The 21,012-nt window shown below is 35.4% G+C and overlaps 1 protein-coding gene across 8 annotated transcripts in view; it reads left to right on the top strand.

Annotated features, from left to right (window-relative positions):
• PDLIM5 (PDZ and LIM domain 5) overlaps positions 1 to 21,012 on the top strand; it is a 218,492-nt gene that overhangs the window by 56,840 nt on the left and 140,640 nt on the right. For all 8 annotated transcript variants that reach the window (XM_028505743.2, XM_036026317.1, XM_036026309.1 and 5 more), the window contains exon 3: positions 20,130 to 20,281. In XM_028505743.2, the coding sequence (XP_028361544.1) occupies positions 20,130 to 20,281 (152 nt within the window). The remainder of the gene's footprint in view (positions 1 to 20,129; positions 20,282 to 21,012) is intronic.

The raw sequence follows: 21,012 nt of genomic DNA, 5'->3' as shown, positions 1-21,012 counted from the left end.
AAGTATATTTTATTCATTATGCTGTTACAATTTTCCCAATTTTTCCCCCTGTATCCCCCTCTGCCCTGCACACCCCAACCCTCCAGCATTCCCCCTCCCCTTAGTTCATGTCCAGGGTTGTACATATAAGGGTTTTTTTTTGAGTTCTTTGTTTCCTATATTGTTTTTTATCTCTCTCCATCTATTTTATGCCTACCAATTATGCTGCTTCTTCCCTGTACCTTTCCCCTCCTATTCCTTCCTTCCCCTTCCCCACTGAAAACCCTCCATGTGATGTACATTTCTCTGATTCTGTTCCTGTTCTAGTTGTTTGCTTAGTTTTTGTTGTTTTTTGGAACAACAAGAGGTTCATTTGTTGATAGTTGTGAGTTTGTTGTCATTTTACTGTTCATATTTTTTGTCTTTTTCTTACATAAGTCCCTTTAACATTTCATATAATAATGACTCGGTGATGATGAATTCCTTTAACTTGACCTTATCTGGGAAGCACTTTTGTCTGCCCTTCCATTCTAAATGATAGCTTTGCTGCATAGAATAATCTTGGATGTAGGTCCTTGCCTTTCATGACCTCAAATACTTCTTTCCAGTCCCTTCTTGCCTGCAAGGTTTGTTTTGAGAAATCAGCTGATAGCCTTGTGGATACTCCTTTGGAGGTAACTGTCTCTTTTTCTCTTGCTGCTTTTAGGATTCTCTCTTTATATTTAATCTTGGGTAACTTAATGATGATGTGCCTTGGTGTGTTCCTCTTTGGGTCCAGCTTCTTTTGGACTCTCAAAGCTTCCTGGACTTCCTAGAAGTCTATTTCCTTCACCAGATTGGGAGAGTTTTCCTTTATTATTTGTTCAAATACATTTTTAATTTCTTACTGTTGTTCTTTTCCTTCTGGCACTCCTATACTTAGGATATTGGAACGTTTCAGGTTGTCTCAGAGATTTTGAAGTCTGTCTTCATTTTTTTTTTTTTTTAAGATTTTATTTTATTTATTTTTAGAGCAGGAAGGGAGGGAGAAAGAGAGAGAGAAACATCAATGTGCGGTTGCTGGGGGTCATGGCCTGCAACGCAGGCATGTACCCTGACTGGGAATTGAACCTGCAACACTTTGGTTCGCAGCCCGCGCTCAATCCATTGAGCTACGCCAGCCAGGGCCTGTCTTCATTTTCTTGAATTCTTGTTTCTTCATTCTGTTCTGGTTGGATGTTTATTTCTTCCTTTTGTTCCAAATAGTTGCTTTGAGTCCTGGTTTCCTTCTAGTCAGTGTTAGTTCCCTGAATATTTTGCTTCATTTCATTTTGAGTGTCTTTCATTTGTTTTTTCAGTTTTCAACCAAGCTCAATCAGTTCTATGAGCATATTGATTACCAGGGCTTTAAATTCTTCATCAGATAGGTTGGCTATCTCCTCATTGCTTAGTTTTCTTTCTGAAGTTTTACTCTGTTCTTTCATTTGGTCCATATTTCTTTGTCTTGGCACACCCGAGGAGCGGGGCCTTAGGTATTCACCAGAGCTGGGCAGCCTTTCTTTGTTGCACTGTTGCATTGCCTTTGGGGGAGGGGCCAGAGAGGGAACAATGCAGCTCCCCTGCTTGTCTTTGGTTCACTTCCTAATGGACTCTCATGTGAGACTGGGAGTTTTTCCAACCATGGCAACTGCCATAATCCACAGTGAGCTCTGAGTCTTAGCTTCTCCTTTAGCCAGGCCAGCGCAAATGGTCCACAACCTCACTGTGGATTTTCTCAGCTGTCCTCGCCTGTGCCAAGGGTCCTTACAGGTCTGGTTGTTCTGGTTGACTTTTTCTTTAATTTCTTGGTTGTCAGAGTTCCATGCAGTTTGATTTTCTGGCACTTCTGGTAGTTTATTGATTTTAGATTGGTTGTTATCCTTTTTGTTGTGAGAAGAAGTGAAGTGTTTCTACCTACGCCTCCATCTTGGCTGAAACCCCTTGATGCTATAATCTTGAACAAAATATTTGCAAACTGAACACAGAAAGGCATAAATAATACCTTGAACAGTTGAACACTATGAACAGTTGGGATTTATTCCAGGAATGCAAGGATGGTACAGTATCTACAAATCAATAAATGTGATTGACCACATAAACAAAATGAAGGAAAAAACTGCATGATTATATCATTAGAAGCAGAAAAAGCTTTTGATAAAATCCAGCAAGAATTCATGATAAAAACTCTCCACAAAGTGAGAAAAGAGGGAACATACCTAAACATAATAAGGGCCATGTATGATGAACCCACCGCTAGCATCATACTCAACAGGCAAAACCTATATGCATTCCCCTTAAGACAGGGATGTCTGCTTTCACCTCTCTTACTTAACACAATACTGGAAGTCCAAGCCACAGCAATCAGACAAGAAGAAATAAAAGGCATCCAGATTGGAAAGGAAGAACTAAAACTGTCTTTATTTGTAGATGACATGATACTGTACCTAGAGAACACCAAAAATTCCACCAAGAAACTGCTGGATTGCAAAGTATCAGGATACAAAATTAATACCCAGAAATCAGTTGCACTTTTATATGCCAACAAAGAACTAACAAAGGGAAATTAAGAAAACAGTCCCATTCACAATTGCTCCAAAAAGAATAAAATACCTAGGAATAAACCAAATCAAGGATATAAAAGACCCATACTTGGAAAATTATAAGATGCTAAAGAAAGAAATTGAAGATACAAATAAGTGGAAGTATATGCTGTGTTCATGGATAGGACAAATTAACATACTACCCGAAGCAATCTGTAGATTATAGTACAGTTTCTGTCAAGATTCCAGTGACATATTTCACAAAGTTAGGACAAATACTTCACAAATTTATATGGACCCACAAAAGGCCCTGCATAGCAGCCGCATTCCTAAAAAAGAACAAAGTTTGAATCATGCTACCTAATATATCAAACTATATTACAAGGCCATAGTAATCAAAACAGCATGGTACTGGCATAAAAACAGACACATAGATCAGTGGAACAGAGTAGAGAGCCCAGAAATAAACCCATGCCTTTTTAGTCAATTAATATTTGACAGAGGAAGCAAGCACATACAGTGAGCTAAAGATAGTTTATTCAATAAATGGTATTGGGAAAATTGGACAGGTACATTCAGAGAAATGAAACTAGACCACCTTCTTATACCACACAAGAATGAATTCAAAATGGATCAAAGACTTAAATGTTAGACCAGAAAACATACAAATCCTAGAAGAAAACAGGCAACAGAATCTTGGACATTGCTCGTAGAAATTTTTTTACTAGGTATATCTCCCCAGGCATGGGAAAGAAAAGAAAAAATGAACAAATGAGTCTCCATCAAACTAAAAAGTTTTTTCACAGCAAAGGAAATTGTCAACAAAATAAAAAGACAACCCATAGAATGGGAGAACATATTTGCCGATACCTCTGATAAGGGGTTAATATCCAAAATTTAAAAAGTACTTACAAAATTCAACACCAAAAAAATAAACAACCCAATTAAAAAATGGGCAAAGGACCTGAATAGATGCTTCTCTAAAGAGGACATACAGATGGCCAATAGGCATAGGAAAAGATTCTCAACATCATGAATCTTCAGAGAAATGCACATTAAACCACAATGGGATACTGTCTCACACCTGTCAGAATGGCTATCGTCAGTAAATCAACAAAGAACAAGTGCTGGTGAGGATGTGGAGAGAGGGGAACACTTTTGTATTATTGGTCAGAGTGCAGACTGGTCCAGCCACATGGAAAGCAGTAAGTAGATACCTCAAAAAATTAAAAAGGCATCTGCCTTTTGACCCAGCAAAGGAACCCAAAACACTAAGTGGAAAGAACATAAGCACCCTGATGTTCATTTCAGCATTATTTGTGATTGCCAAGATCTAGAAGCAGACCAAGTATCCAACAGTAGTTGAGTGGACAAAACAACTATGGGACATGTACACAATGGAGTAATAGTCAGCCATAAAAAAGAAGAAAATTTTACCCTGTGTAACCGTATGAATGGACTAGGAGAACATTTTCGTAAGTGAAATAAGCCAATCAGAGAAAGACAAATAGCATATAATATCATTCATATGTGGAATCTAATGAACAAACTGAATTAACAAGCAAAACAAAGACAGACTCATAGATGGAGAACAGAGGACTGCTAGTAGCTTCAAGCAGGGGTTGGGAAGTGAAGGGATTAAGGAAAAATGGAAAAAGACTCATGGACATGGACAACTTTGTGATCATTGCTGGGGTGGGGTGCATTTAAGGGGACTAAATGGTAAGGGGAAAAATATCATAAAGATTATATATTTTAAAAAGGTTATATTTTTTTAATAATGGAAGATAAAAAGGCAGAAATGATGTTTTAATATTCAGGCTTTAATGTGCCATAAAGTAAGTTATAGCAACTGACTGATAGTTTTTAAAAATTTTATTTATTTTTACTAATTTTCAAAATATATAGTATAAAGGAAAAAATTTATATTTGCCTATAACTATCAATGGTAATTCCTATTGATAATTAGAACAAATATTTTTGAAATTTCTAAAGATATTTTATTTTTTTCAAATATGACATTTACAGCACAGGAAGTTGTCTTTGATGTTTTAAAATTAAAAAAAAAAATTTTTTATCCTTACTCAAGGACATGCTTGTTGATTTTAGAGAGAGAGGAAGGGAGGGGGAGAGAAACACCAACAGTGATGTAAGAAACATCGACTGGTTGCCTGTTGTGTGCTCCCTCACTGGGGACTGAACCTGCTACCTAGGCACATGCTGCAGTGGGAACGGAACTCGTGACCTTTCGGTTTATGGGACGACACTCCAACCATCTCAGCTCTACCAGCCAGGGCTGATGTTTTAATGCAGTGTTATTCAAAGTGTTGTCCATGGAGTTGTCAGTTTGTGATAACATAAGTTCAGAAATTGAGAGTATTTACAAATTTTAATAGCAATTAGCCCACTAATTTCATGTCTGTGGAATCAATAAAAATCGGGCACTTGTATTATATATATTTTTAAAATTATTTTTCTGACTATATTTTTGTTGCTGTTTTTTAAAAAATTAGTTCTTACATAGTTTGAGAAACCATACTCTATGTTATGTCATTGATAAATCGTATTTGAGCTGGCCTTATTCCAGTCATCATCTCAGAGAAAGGCTTTTTTAGCATCATTCATCAAGGGCAAGCCAGGGATCCTCCTATCAAAATAAAAATGCTGGGAGGTAATAAGGTAATACCCCAGTTTGGAAGGGAGAACTGTACAGGCCCACTTCTCCCCTAGATGAGACTGTAAATTGGATTTTGCAGTAACATTAATTTCAGTAGAACTACGAGGATTTTAAAATGAAGAAAGATTTTTGGGGCTTTATTATTTTCTGCCACTTTCCCTCTCTTCCTTCACTTTCTCTTCTTTATTTTTCCTCCCTCTTCCTCCCTCCTTCTTCTGCTTCCTCTTTTTGCATTTGTTTTTTTGGTCTGGATGGTTGGAAATTTTGACTGAGGAATTCTTTTTTTTATACTTGTGTGGTGTTGGATAGTTGTGTTCCTACTGAAAGCTAGATGAGGCTTAGAGAGAGTTAATCAGGGTAGCAACTTAGAGGTAAGCTTTAAGGGAGAGCAGTTTCCTTTTTGCTTTATTGAGTCTATTTTATCTAAGTGGGAGGTACAGATTGGTGGGATTTAGGGAATAAACTGTTCAAGTATAAAATGTGCATTTGGCTGAATGTGTCATGTATTATCTCAGGAGGGTGAGTGGCTAGTGATGTGCAGAGTGGGAGGGCAGCCCCTCTGGTGGTCATGAAACAGATTTTGGAATCATACTTCTGGATTCCAACCCCAGCACTGTGACTTCTTAGCCCTCTGACCTAGTACTCTGTGGTGTTTTAGGGAGGTTACAGCAGTTGATATGTGCAAAACATCTAACTGTGCATTGTTGTTTTCCCCTTTCTTCCTCCACTTCTCTGTTACTAGCATCAAGCCAGTACCAGGTGTCATGTTGAAATAGATACCTTTGTGGGTATTGCCACTGGTGTAGGTACTAGCCAAATATATTACCAGATGGGAACATGGTGAAGTTTCTTCATTTCTAGGTTGCCATTTTGAAAGTCTTGTTTTTTTTTTTTAAGATTTTATTTATTTATTTTTAGAGAGGGAAGGGAGGGAGGGAGAGAGAGAGAGAGAGAGAGGGAGAGAGAGAGAGAGAGGGAGAGAGCGAGAGAGAGAGAGAGAGAGAGAGAGAGCAAGCTCGAGAAACATCAATGTGCGGTTGCTGGGGGTCATGGCCTGCAACCCAGGCATGTACCCTGGCTGGGAATCGAACCTGCGACACTTTGGTTCAATCCACTGAGCTACGCCAGCCAGGGCTGAAAGTTTTATTGTTTTTTTTAAATCAACAAACAAAAACTTGTGATAGTGACTATCTTTTTGTTTTCAAAATTGGGGATATTAGCTATTGGGTATTTCTTAAATTATTTCCCATATCACCATAGAACCAATTGTCACCAAACAGAGTCATGGAAAGATAAATTGTTAGTGGTTAAGACAGCCTGGTTTATATAGACCAAACTACCTCTCCTCCCTCATCACCATTTCTAAACAGCTGAACAAGCTGGGACAGATGAGTTCACTGACTGACTGGTATACCTGGTTTTGAAAATAACTTTCTTCCATGTTAATTCAGTATTTAAATTATTACTGCAGGATGATTCCTAAACCTCTCTTTAGCCAGTAGAATTTGAAATTAAGTAATAGAAGAAAACATTCACTGACTTCTCCCAAAATAATGTTGTTTAATAATAGCCTCTTATCATGTCGGAAGATGTTTTGATGGTACCACTTCTTATTGGGACAAGAATAGAAGTAATATTGGCCAGGTCATATGTGAATTTATTTTAGACATCTGGCAAGTTTCTCCTCTTTGGTATATGTATCTGTCACTTGGCTACCAGAAATAGTATTTTTGTTACCAATTAAACCACCCAATCTCTAATGGTAGTGTTATTTTAATTTTTTAAAAATTGATTTTAGAGAGTGAGAGGAAGAGATACAGAGTATGTCTCCATACTTTTGAAAAGTGACCTGAGAGATTTTGATCAGCCACATGTATGTATGAATTGCTGCTTTGTAAAATGTAATAAATCTAGTACTGTTCATATTATATACTCAGCCTTTTAAACATCATCCATTTTTGGTAAGTAACTCCTGGTAGGATGTAATTTATGGATCTTTTACTGTTTTGACTGTGGTGGTTCTTCTGATACTGAATTACGCTGATATGTTCTAAACATATAGAATACAGTGGGACTAACACTTGCCCTGATGTGGATAGTGCTTTTTTTTTTTTTTAAATGCATCTGAAGGCTATGTTACTACTTAAAAATATTTTTTAAAAGTCCTCAACAGACTGTCATAGTATTGACTCAGAGTGATAACACAACCTTTTAAAATCTCCTTGATTTGATTTTTTGTGGACTCTTTTATCAAGCCTTCTTGTATTGAATTTGAATTTTTTTTAATCTCTTAAATTTTGAATCTGAATACTGGATTATAAATTTATCTTTGTATACAAGGGGGAACCCAAACAAGCCTTGAATTTATTTATAAAATATTGTGTATTTATTATTACATGTTTAAACTTCAGTCACCTTCAAAGTACTCTCCATTTGATACACCTATCAAGACATGAAGATGTTTTTACCACTGCTCAAAACAGTTTTTGAACTCCTCAATTTTTGGTACCTTTTAGGGCTTCTCCAAGTGGGTTTTTTTTTCCCCCAGTCTCTTCCACATTGACAAAAGATTTCGCTTTGACTTGGGGGTCATGCTGTTTTTACAGTCAGCAGTTGCTCATCATGAAGTGGGCTAATGCATTGAAAGAGTCTTCAAAAAGAATTTACTGAAGCTGAATGCAGCCTCTCACAATGCCAGCTGGTACACTGATACAGATGGGTTCCTACAACCCTCACCTAGCAGGGGAAGCCTGTACTATAAAGAACCTGCTGTCCATATAAAATTCCAGGTTTTTTGGGTCTCTCCTCATATTTTATGTACCTTCAAGTCAATAAAAAGCTTTTAAGCCTTTCTGCCACAGCCCAACACACTACTACTCTCTTTCCTGCCCTGTGGTTTGGCTGGCATCTGCAAATTGATACACATTCTTCCTAAGTCTATAACTAGTTGCTGGAAACAAATATTGACTCAGCTCCAAGAAATGATTTTTAATGATTACAGAGTAATTGTTAAGTGAAAATCAAGAAAGGGGATTTTATACATTTAATCAAATGCCCAAATATAATTTTAAATTTTGGAGTGAAAAAATGAATATAACAAAATCCATTTCAGTTAGGGCTGGGTCATGTCTGCCAGTTTTTGTGTGTGTGTGTGTGTGTGTGTGTGTGTGTTTTTTTTTTTTTTTTGCTGTTCATTTTGTGTTTTATATTGCTTCCAGGAGAAGAGTTTTTGGTTTGCAAATCATTTTGGTAAGGCAAAATGCCTAGTGTCCCTCCTTACTTTCTTATTTCTTCTAAACAAAGTAAATGTAACAAAGGAAAAACAATACTTATTTGAAAAAAATCTTTACTCTTGGAACTTGCCATAACTCTAGAAAATTCTCAGTAAAAAATTTATGTTTTCTATTCCCTTGGTTTTGTGCCAGAACAATTTTTAGTCCATGAAGTGTGCTTGTGATTAAAGAATCTGTCGCAAGGGGTGTTTCTTACCTTAGTGCTTCTGTGCAGTGAGACATTCCATGTGAGTACATTGCTCTCTAATTTATGTCTGTAATGTTGAACAGTCTGGCTGGAGAACTCATGGACTAGTTGGAAGGTTTTGTTCCTAGAATCATTGTCTTCTAACTCAAATAATGTTGTATACTGTTTTCTACCTTGATTGGAAGTAGAGGAAATGGCTTTTAATAAATGCCAGCAGAGAATAATTGCTAAGCTAATCAGGGGGTTGCTAGATAGATTTTCTTGGAAATATATTCATGATGTTTAACTTTTTGAATAGATGTTTGCATATATCAAAATATTAACACAAAATGTTCATCTGTGAGATAGAAGAACAAATGTAGCATATTTCATCTGTTATTAGTTTTTGTCATTTTATTTGTAGAAATAGAAGGTTCTGTTAAAAGAGAGTAGAAAAGTGCCTAGCATAGTGCCTGCATATAATGAGGAACTCAATACATGTTAGTTATAAATATTACTTGTTAATTACACAAACTTTTAACAATTAAAAAATATAACACAATGCTACTCCCCTTCATGTCCCCTGCCCTCAGAAGATACCTTATGCACTGGTATGTATTATGAATTCAGTAACCATTTGCTGATAGACTGGAACCCACATCAAATATTCTAACAAAACTCAAAAACTTGTAAGTGAAACACTGGTCTCTCATCATTCAATAATGATCAACATTTGGTAGTGCTGATAGTTTTTCATTGACACAAAAAAAACTCTATAGATACTAGATTCAATTCTGCTAGTAAATTCCTGTTTTCTCTAACAATAATGGCTTTTGTCTTTATATTTAAGTTACTCTGAGCTCTTACTCTCATGGGAAGAGGTGGTATGTTTCATGAAAATGCTGATGTCATGAGTGGGAAACAGGTTGAAATGAAACAGCAGACAGTATGGTTCAGGCCTATTTTACCAGCCAAGTCAAAATCTTAGCCCCCTCCACTGCCTCACTCCCACCCCTGTGCAGACTTTGCACAACTAGGAGCAGTGATGTTGCTTAATATTTCCCTGTTTTCAGTGTTCTGCCCCCTGCCAAGCCCACTGTTATCCTCATCTCAGAAGCATGTGGTGCACCAATTGCACCAGAACAAGATTCATTCAGGAAGTTTTGCTCCAGTCTCTTCTACTCTAAATTTAAAAAGAGGGGTGTGGGGAACAGTGGCACTAACGTAAGAACTTTTCCTTTCCTTTTCTTGCTGCCGTTTGTGACTGTGCATTTGCTGTCTGTGGAGGAAGTGAAACATCTAGAACACATCAGTGTTTTGTGACTAGAGACCAGAGCACTAGAAGTCATCTACTAACAATTAGTACAATCTTGACAAAAGCCAGCTGTGCATGCTGTTTGTTGGGCTGGAAAAATAAACCTGGGACTGTGAGAAAAGGCACAGAAGACCTCTGTTTGGTGTTGGTGGTAGCTCAGACCTAGAGCAAGATAACTGGGAGAAGAATCCCTAGGACTTTTTCTTTATTTGCTCAACAAATTCCAAGCAGGATAAATAATTCCATGTACAGAAACGTTAATTCCATGGGTCCAAGTGTTGATGGGTCGTGGTTCTGAAAGGCTACAGATGTACAAAGGAAGCTGAGGCCGTACTTTCTGCAACAAGAATGAAGTGAACACACATCCCTCTTGAAGGGACGAAAGAAAGTGCATGGTAGAAAAAGCACTGAAAGGAACGAGTTGACAACTGTGGATTTCTTGAAAACAGTATGGCATCCGAGAGTTGTAGTTGCATAATGTAAGCAATCTGTTCCAAGCAATGAAAGTTTTAAGGAGACCACACTAGTTGAAATAGAAGCAAGTTGTATACATAGATTCTTAAGAAGTTGTTTATTGTCACATACTATGTCCTTTGTTGTATGACTTTTGGCAACCTGGCCAACCTGGACTGTCAGTTTCCTTGTCACTTTCTCCATAAAATGTAGGTACCCTGAACCACTTGCCTCTCCCTGAACACAGTGGTACTTTCATATCATCATCTTTCACATGTTTTTTTTTTTTTGCCTAGTGATCTCTCCTGTGTTGTGTCTGCAAATTCCAACCCATATTTCAGCACTCAGGGCAGTTGTTATCTCGGGGAAACCTTTGTGTCACCTAAGTATATGAAATTAGTTATTCCATCTTTGAGTTATTGGTAACTTTATACATTTCATTATTACCCTGTAGTGTGTCAAAGTAATTTTTTTTTAACCTTTGCTTGTCCCTCTGCCTGGAATGTTGTCCCTGTAGGTTCCTGCCTGGCATCTTCTCTTATTTCATTCGAGTCTGTGTTCAAATGTCATGTCTCTAGGAAGTCTTTTCTGTCTGCCTTACCTTAAAAGTGTCTCTTGATACTTTCTATTCCCTTTCTCAGGTTTGTCTTCTGTATTCTTATTTCCTGACATTTTATTATTTATCTGTATGTTTGTTGTTGTTGTTGATTATCTCTTCCCCCCTGACTAAATTTAAGTTCTATGAGGGCAAGACCTCACTTTGTTCATTGTTGTGTTACATGCCTAGAATAGCCTGGCACATAATAGACATTTTGATAAGTATGTGTTAAATGATAGAATAAATGGATATTTGTTTTTCCCATTAGCCTAATAATTCAATCTGGGACTCATTAACATCTGGCCCATATGTAATAGCTCAGTAAATGTATGATAAACAAATGAATGCATAATTTAGCATTGAATATTAGAGGATGTGGCTGCTCTCAGTGGAAAGAAGATTCTTATCCTTTAGACTAATTCATTCTAAAAGAAAAAAATTATTTCAGGTCTAAAAAAGCAGATAAGCTACATTCTCTTCCAGTTAGCCCTGAAACTCGGCCTTTTGGGTTTCTAATGTTGATGAGGTTTTTGGTTTTCATTTTTTAGTAGTTTATTTTTTATTGTATTTTTCCATTACCATTTGTTCCCTTTATAACCTCTTCTACCTCCACTCATTTGTCTCCCCCCACCTGCAATCACTACACTGTTATCCATGTCCATGAGTCCTTTTTCTTTTTGGCTTGATCCTTCTACCCCCAACACTCCCCACCCCCTGCCCAGAGCTGCCAGCCTGAGGTTTTAGGCTTTTAAGAAGCACACATTTTGCCATTTTAATGTTTTGTAATAGAATAATGAGAATAACATATATGAAGTAATTGGAGAATAATACAAAATTAGTGCCACAGTGAGTAACAGATACTAATTGTAATGACTATTTGGCCTAATGAGACATTGTGAAAGTAAAGTCTGTGTAAATATTTATTAAGGTTTAGAGTTTAAAGGGACCTTAGAACATTTGATCCAACTTCCAGAGTGGAAAAAGGCCAGAGATGTAAATGACTTGCCCAAGGTCACAGGATTTATTAGTGGTAGAGATAGAATTACCCACAGGTTCTTTTGTAATACTAAGAGTTGCAAGGGTGTGGGTAACAGACACTTTCTTACATAGTTTGCAGAATTATTAATGGCCACAGATGGTGTCATAATGGCAGTCTGGTGTCATAAATCAAAAATTTAAATGTGCATACCTTTTTAGAAATGACTCCTAAAGAAAAAGTCAGGTAAATGTGCCAAAATAAATATACAGTATAATCACTTTATGTTTAATGTAAGAGCAAAAAAGCAAAATGGAAATGAGTTAAATTACTAAATAATAACCAATGCACTAAATACCTTTAATTTCTAGTATGGTAATTTAGCATACTAGAAAATGTTAGTTGTGTGTGTATTTAATTCATGTTCAATTGACCTAAAGAGAAATATAGTCATTGCCTAGATGGAGCATTCTTGCTGGTCTGCAGACTAGCAAACTGTTCATTGAAATCTGAGATAGAATAAGGACAGAAATGAAAAGTATCCAGAAACTTTTATAGTTTGACAGAGCAATTGTATGCCTACTGAATCTGATGAAAAAAAAATTGGTCATATATTTTGTATGATTTATTTAACTTTCATTTTTCCAGTAATTTATCATTACTGTAGGTCACAGGTGGCAAACACAAGGCCCGCAGGCCAAATCTGGGCCTCTGCCTTGTTTCTACCTGGCAGCAGCACCAAGCTCCTTGCCCTTACTTAAGGAGTAGTTACATTTATACAGCCCTAAAATTACATTCGGCCCTTTGAAGGCAACCATGAGGCTCATGCAGCCCCCAGTGAAAATGAGTTTGACACCCCTGCCTATATGTTATAGAAGAATTGATATATGGCAAATTGGGGGGTGGAGGAAACTTTCAAACAGATAGTGTATTTTTACCGCAGGTGGTTTGAGGAACACTGCTTTATGTAGAGTTGCATACAGATGTGAAAGGTTAAAGAGTATAAAACAGGAGATGAGGGAAAGGGCCTGTTCTTTTAGACCTTTTCTCAGAATTTGTTATTGAATTAGTGCCTTATTGGAATAGGCTAGTGATTTTCAATTTTTTTCATCTCATTGCATCAGACTAACTACTAAACTAATTAAACTAGTTACTAATTAGTTTGGTAATTAAACTAATTACTAAGATTCTATGGCATACCAAAAAATTTTTTTGATTCATTTACACTGGATGGCTATTATTGTGTTTGTCTGTTGTCATTTTTTAATTTGACAATCTAAGGGAGAAGAGGTCAGTGCCCCAACTACATAGTCAGGTATTGAATGTTTTAAAAATTCTTGCCACACACTGGTTGAAAATCACTAGCATAGGCTGTTATTAAATGTTAGTGATTTAAACCATGAAGATTTTAAAAGTTTCTTAAAAGCAAGTAGTTTTTCTAAGCTATACTTATTTTTCACTAGCATGTGAAATCATGATTTTGCAACATTTTTAGTAAATATTAATTTCTGCTTTGAGTTATATTTTCTTGATGTTAATGAACTTTTTTGTTTTTGAAACATCTCACTCTGTTGGATATTGAAGGGCTTGTGATGTTTTTCTGTTGTAGAATTATGCTGGCACTGGTGGTTTAGAAACCACACTTTGAGAAACACTGTTCTAAGATTTCATTAAATCATTAGTTCTTAACATTTTTTGGGTCATAGATGCCTTTGAGAATTTGGGGAAGGCTGTGGACTGACTGAACAGAAAATACATGCATACTTACATGCAATTTGCATACACTTTCAGGGAATTCATCTCATCATTGAACAGAACCTAGTGAATAGGGAAGTTGAAGTTTGTGAATTTCAGTGTTAATCTTTTCCCAGATAAACTAGAGTTCACTAATTCATTTTTAACCATTATAGCTAACTGATTTTTCTTAATCATTTTTCTTTTTTATTATAGAGTGAATACAGAGAAATACTAATTTCTGTGTAATTAACAAATTTGTTTGATTTTGAGATGTTTGTAGATGTGCTCTGTTTTTTAATAACTAAGCATCATACTTTCCACATTTCTGGTAGAATTATATTCACACATTAGCTAAAAAGCACATTAAATTCATGGGCTTAAACACATATGTATTAGTCATAAAATGAAAGTATTATGTGGCATCTTACAGTGAATTACAGTTTAAGAAGGCATGTGTCAATTTTATTAGGATGGTGGTAGAGAAAAATAAAGATGTACTCATGGGAAATGCATTTGACTACTAGAACAAACTATGAGCCAGAGCCCCATGTTTAAAACAGGTAGATCAGTGGCTACAAAAAAGAAGCATATTATTCTCTTTCCATTTGGTTTTGTAAGGCATAATGACACATACTTTGAGGTATTCTCCTTATTGTTACCATATAAGATAAATAAATGCTCAGAGTTTTGAGTAAAATTGACTACAGTTTGACATGAATAAGGATTTTACAAAATCACTCACAGAGAGACATTAGTAATTGCTTGTTTTGTGTATTCTAACCCACAAAAAAACAAATCACTTTTTCACAGAAAACGGTATTAAAATGAATGCAAAGTATCCTCTAAATTTAAAGGGTTATGTTCACGTCAGACATCCAAGCCAGAGATTGGCATTTTATATGTGGTTGAATAGAATTTACAGGCTGTTCAAGACATCAACACTATATAACAATAGATAATGTAAGACACAACAACTGTTAAGTGCTGAGTAATATGGTAGGGCAGATTAATAAGCACCAGAGTGATAGTAAATAAATTGGGACTTGAAAAAAGCCTTAAAGGAGTTAAAGGATGTGTTTGAAAAAAAATTAGGACTTCTCAAATGTATTTTTCTTCTCACTTTAGTGACTAAAAGCTCCACCACTTTGTTTATATGTGGTGTTTGGTAGTGATTGAGTAGCACTCATCCTTTGACAGGAAAACAAGTTTTGTGAGTTCTCTATTTTGGTGTAATGCTTATAAGTTCTAATGTGTTTTTTAATTGGGGGCATTATCTGTGCAAAAAGTGACTTTCATGGTATTCTGGGAAGTATGTGGGAGATAAACACCTAGAGACTTTCAGTGGTAGACTCATGTCTGGATGCAAATTTTTATTTTACAAGTAGGTACTAGAAAATAACATTGTGAAGTAAAATTGAAGGTTGACCATTAATCAGATTTTTTTTTAAAATAAGACTTTTCTCATTGCTTTTCCCTGCTTCAAGAAAATTTTTTTGGTCAGACTGATATAATTTTATTAGTATATTTCTCCAAATTTTGTCACTGCTAGAAAAACAATAGCTTTTATTTTCCCATGGTTTAGTTCCCATGGTTTTCAGACATTGGGAGTTTCTCTTAGTGTTTCCTTCTGTAGCTGTCATATTTGTATGTTCCTTTTTCACGTTTACTAAGTCTGATCGCATTCCTGTCATGCCCATGGTGTTAGGGTCATACATTTCCAAAAAGTCCATATTTGTTGAAAACATGCAGGAGGTTGTTACCCATAGTATGTAATAGGATAATTACCAAAGTCAGTTTTTTTTCAGCTAGTGTAAATGATTCTTACCCATCTACATCAATAAATGGAGGTCCAGAGGTAGTTCCAGCATGTGCAGCCTTGTATGCTTGCAACTTAAGTAAGACCACAAAGCAATATTTTTAAAGAAGAAAAAACAACCTTAGTTAAGTTTATGGACAATTGGACAGCTGTTCTGAAAAATGCATTTAAAGATCAAAAGAGAAGCATTTGCTTGTGATTAGTTTGATTTATACTGGGCATGACCCAGGAGCTTCCCACAACTGCTTCCTTTCTATGAGTTGTGCATTTATGTAACACACACACCCTTATGGTTGTCATAGAAGCTGTGTAAGATTTACTAATGACAGAAACTTAACTACTGCTTCAAACAAATGCAGGCTATTTAGATTTGCAAAAACAGAGGAAGAAAGAGCTGTACAAATAACGAGTGACCTTATTGTTTTTCTTTAGCTGCTCATAATTTATAATAATGCTATATAATATCCAATTAAAGTGGGAAATTTATCTTTCTAATGAGTGCATGGCTTGAGGAAGTGGTTCTGGAGACAGATGAAGTTCACAGGTGTATTCAGTTAGATGCCACCTTTCACAAGTCTTAAATTTGTTTCTAGGCATTGAGCTTTTCCCATTATATATAGAGCATTAGTTCAGGCTTCTCGTGATCTTTAGTTTAAATCATGAATAGAAAGCCTGAGTACAGGATAGTAAAGGTAGAGATTAAGAAATGAAGTTAATGTCGAAAACCCAAGACAGTATTACCAAGTTCAAAAAACTGTAGGCAAAAATGACTTTGACAGATTAAATAATAATGAAAGGTTATGCAGGTGATGCTTGGTATTTGTTTCCATTTCTGATAATTTTACTGAGAAAGGGTCAAGATTAAATATTTCTTCCTAATACTTGTTTTGATAAAATTACCAAGGAGAACTGTGATATCGCTTTAGAGGTCCTCAGAAAAATGGCATTGCTAACTCTGTGAACTGGATTTATTTTGTTCTGTTGGAACTACAGTTTGATTTTTGACATTATGTCAGTTCAACCTAAAGATTAATTGAAGACTATCATTTTCAGTTTAGAATCTATTTTCTCACTTTGGTGAATTAAGTATACTTCTAGAATTTAGTATATTAAATTGATGTACTGACTTATTAATTTCTTATTTATCACAGTCTATCAGATAGTTTTCTAATATTCACAATAATCAAGGCTCTTGGAGAAGAGCAAATTATAAAACTTGATCCCTGATCTTATGGTGCTTATTTTGAGGTTGGAATCCAGTAGGTGACAAATTATAGATGGCTTGTATTTCAGGTTTTGGCTTTATTTTACATTGTAGGAAGCAGAAGATATTTGAAGTTTTTTCACCCTCATTTCATAAATGGTTTACATGATTGAAGTCCCAGTGTGTAACAATAGTAGGGTCACTATTAGGGAAATGTGAAGCTAGAGGGGGGAGGAAGGAATGTGGACTCTTCCAGTAGGCAGTTGGGCAAGATCAAGGTGACACATGGTCAGATATGGACTGTCATGGGAGGAGAATGGAAGAATCGACAAACTTCAATAATTTCCCTAGACATGGTACTTGGAAGAGGCAGACTTTACAGGAGCTATAGGATTTCCATGCTCTACTGTCTGAAAATAAGGTGGCAGAATAAAAGCATCCTTAAAAAGATAGTTAATTTCTAGAAGTTGGTTTTGAACTTCTTGAAGTCATAGGATCTGGGAATCTAGTTAGGCAACTGGAACAAAGGGGTAAGAAAAGTTTTATCTGGTTTTAACATTGGATTTGATGATTAATACATTGTTCATTATCTTTATATTACTACAAAACTGGGAATATTTAATTTGCTTTTGTTGGGTACATTTAGAGAAATGTGCCATAGGTTTCAGTGTTACTGTGTTAAGTGTACTTTACATTAGGAATAGCGAGGTAATTTAGCTGTGCTGTATTTCTGTTTTTTGTTTTTATGCTTGCCTTTTTTGGCTAAAATAAAATCTGGGGTAAATTATGTTTATACTTTATCAGGATTGAAATTTCAATTCATTGGCTAATTTTAATAGGGAATAGATGTCCCTTTGCATTGCCAACAAAACAGAGTCTTTCAAATTTGACTTTTACTTTGGAATTAGATCTATACTTTTGTGCAGATAGCTGACAGGTAGATAAAGTTTAAAACTGGAAGGGACCTTAGGAAGGCCTTTGAGATCATCTAGACCAGCACCCATATTTCTCTGATTACTAATCTGAGGTCAACAGAACAGCAGTAACAACTAACATTTATTGAGCTATAATCTCCCATAATCATTATAACAATCCTATGAACAAGTCCCATCCATAGAAAGCTGTGGCATTGTTAGCTCTAGAAACTGTTTTCTTGTAAATGTCTTTCTCAATTCAGACAATTTTGTTCGGTAACATTAGAGAAGAACAATTAGCATTTCTCTATTAAATGATTTTTCAGACATTTAAATTAATAAAAAAGAAATACTAATTATTAAAAGATGCTCCACACCTATTATTTAATATACAGTCATGAGCTGCTTAATGACAGGGATCTGTTCCAAGAAATGCGCTGTTAGATGATTTCATTGTTAGGTGAATGTCATAGAGTGCACAAACCCATATGGGTATAGCCTACTACATACCTAGGCTCTATGGTATAGCCTATTGCTCCTAGGCTACAAGCCTGTACATCATGTGCCTGGACAAAACAACACAAGGTTAAATCAAGCACAAGAAAAAGAGATGCAGTCAAGAGATTGGTAAACATGAGATGTATGAGGCTGTTGGCAGGCTAACGTGGCATAATATTTTACAGCAACCTTTTTTTACATAAGTACAAAAAGTAGATTCTAACAAAGTGTAGTATAGTAAATAAATAAACTAATAAAATAGTTGTTTGTTTTTTAATATTATGTACTGTACATAATTACATGTGCTATACTTTTATAAGACTGGCTGCACGGTAGATTTGTTTTCACCAGTCCCCACAAACACATGAACAATGCATTGGGCTGCACACTACTACAGCTACAGTGTCACTAGGCCATGGGAATTTTTCAGCTTCATTATAATCTTATGGGACCACTGCTGTACAGGTGGTTGTTGCTGACCAAAATGTCATTATTCAGAGCATGACTGTAGTAAAACCATATCACTTAATGTACTTGTTAATTGTAAAGAGTTTTTTCTAAATCTCAAATACACATGGACACATTCTGCTTATATTTTAATAAATGTGTCTACCAGTACAGTATTTAAGAATATATGTAATAAAGTTCTGTCTTAATTCTTTTTTCCTTGATCCTGTGATCCTGAAATCCAATTTATTTAATTTTCATTAAATTTTGGAACTACTTTGACGATCATACAATATATATATAATAAAAGGTGTGTATAAGTATACATATATAGTATACTTATATTGATAGGTTTTATATGAGTTAAATTTTGATCCATTTTGTTAGTATGCAGTATTTATTTTTAGTGTCTACATTTCATTAATTTTTTTTAACCTTCAAATATCTGGGCAGTTGAAAGGAGTTATTTTTTCCATTAGTAAAAAGATGAAAACAAAATCACTATATACTATGTATATGAAAGAGAATGTTTCATGTGAAAGGTTTGAAATATTTTTAATACTTTGTGTGTGTTAGCTTTTTCATATCCTTGCTCAAAAAGATATATTTTTTTCTATTTAGAAAAATTTTTTAACAAAATTTTACAGAGGAAGGAAGAAAGACTGGAGACTAAAGACTGTGATACACAAGAAAGTCTGTCTCAGACACACTGTTTCCTTCCCTGCCTGCAAAGTGGCTGGAGCAGGATACACATCCCTTTTAAGAGATACTTGGGCCTGTGATCTAAAATAATTCAGCACCCCAAAGACTGGATATGAATTGGACTCAACAGGAAGCATTGTTTAGTAGATCCTCATGTGTTTTACTTTTTGTGTTCAAACAAAAATGCAGCTGTCTCAAGAGTTTTAAAAATTACTTCTAAAAGAATATTAAATACCCTTTTCAGCTTACACTGTTTTTCTTTTGCTAAGATGTAGTGTCCTTGTCTTCTTCCTTTTCTCATTTGTAACAATCTCACACTACTCTTACACAATAAAAAAATGGAGAAATTATTAGGGAACCTTTCTTATAAAATTATTTTAGTTTTATGGAAAAAATAAAGATTTTAAAAATAAACATGAATGTCATTTAAATTTTAACTTTACCTGTTAAACAAGATAATTTTTTTAAAACAACGTATTTTTTTTAAAGATTTTATTTATTTATTTTTAGAGAGGGAAGGGAGGGAGATAGAGAGAGAGAAACATCAATGTGCGGTTGCTGGGGGTCATGGCCTGCAACCCAGGCATGTACCCTGGTTGGGAATTGAACCTGCGACACTTTGGTTCGCAGCCCGTGCTCAATCCACTGAGCTACACCAGCCAGGGCTACAAGATAATTTTTATTACCTTGTCTCATAGTATATACTTTTATTTTGAGGTAAGTAAAAATATACTTTCAATCTGTGTTTATTATTTATTTTTTTAACAAGTGACATTCCTAATTAAATCTATTACAGCTAAAAGATGGTGGCAAAGCATCCCAGGCAAACGTGAGAATAGGCGATGTGCTTCTCAGCATTGATGGAATAAGTGCTCATGGAATGACTCATCTTGAAGCTCAGAACAAGATTAAAGGCTGTACAGGCTCCTTGAATATGACTCTGCAAAGGTAAATTGCTTTTTGTTTGGTTCAGAGAACAATACCAAGGAATGTGCTTTTGTATGTCTGATTCACTGTGTTAACTAAAAAGCAGTTTTCACTATCCTTTTTTCAGATACATAAAAAATATAATGGCTCTTAAATTGAGTAATGAAGCAATATAAGAATTAGTGAAAGCTTTGGATGATTTCTCTATAGTTTTCACGTATCCGTGAAAATTGTGTATACAGGTCAGTCAGTTTAAGAATTCCTAAAATTTCTCAATGGAGTGCTGGCTAAGAATTCTTATATAGGGTAAAACCTTTTGTCTTAGTATTCTGGGCATTATATTAGAGGGTATTCTTTTAGGGTATGATATGACTTTTCTTAGTATGTCTTCTCTCTTTTTTTCCTGTGTAGAAAAAATTTTTTTAAATACACTTATATGAAGTCCAGGTTTTCTGAACTTTTTTTTTTAAAGTTACCTAGGCTTAATTATAAAATAGCTAATCATCTCCTTGATGATAGTGTGTCAGGCAGTTTGAATATCCCAACACTTGACCTACATTGAAATCACCTGGATTGCTTGTTAAACATACTGACAAGAACCAGAATATCTGCAAGTAAGAACCAATAATTATATTTTAATAAGTTCCCTGTGATTATTATGAAGTATAAAATTAGAACCACTGCATTATTTTGGGCTGAGGGGAGGAGAAAGAAGGAATGGAGAAAGGGTGATCGATAGCTCTGAACCTTTA

This window comes from Phyllostomus discolor, chromosome 1, assembly GCF_004126475.2.
Source record: "Phyllostomus discolor isolate MPI-MPIP mPhyDis1 chromosome 1, mPhyDis1.pri.v3, whole genome shotgun sequence".
Lineage (NCBI taxonomy): Eukaryota > Metazoa > Chordata > Mammalia > Chiroptera > Phyllostomidae > Phyllostomus > Phyllostomus discolor.
Note: the sequence above shows the minus strand (reverse complement) of the source record. Positions and strands in the feature narration are given on the sequence as shown.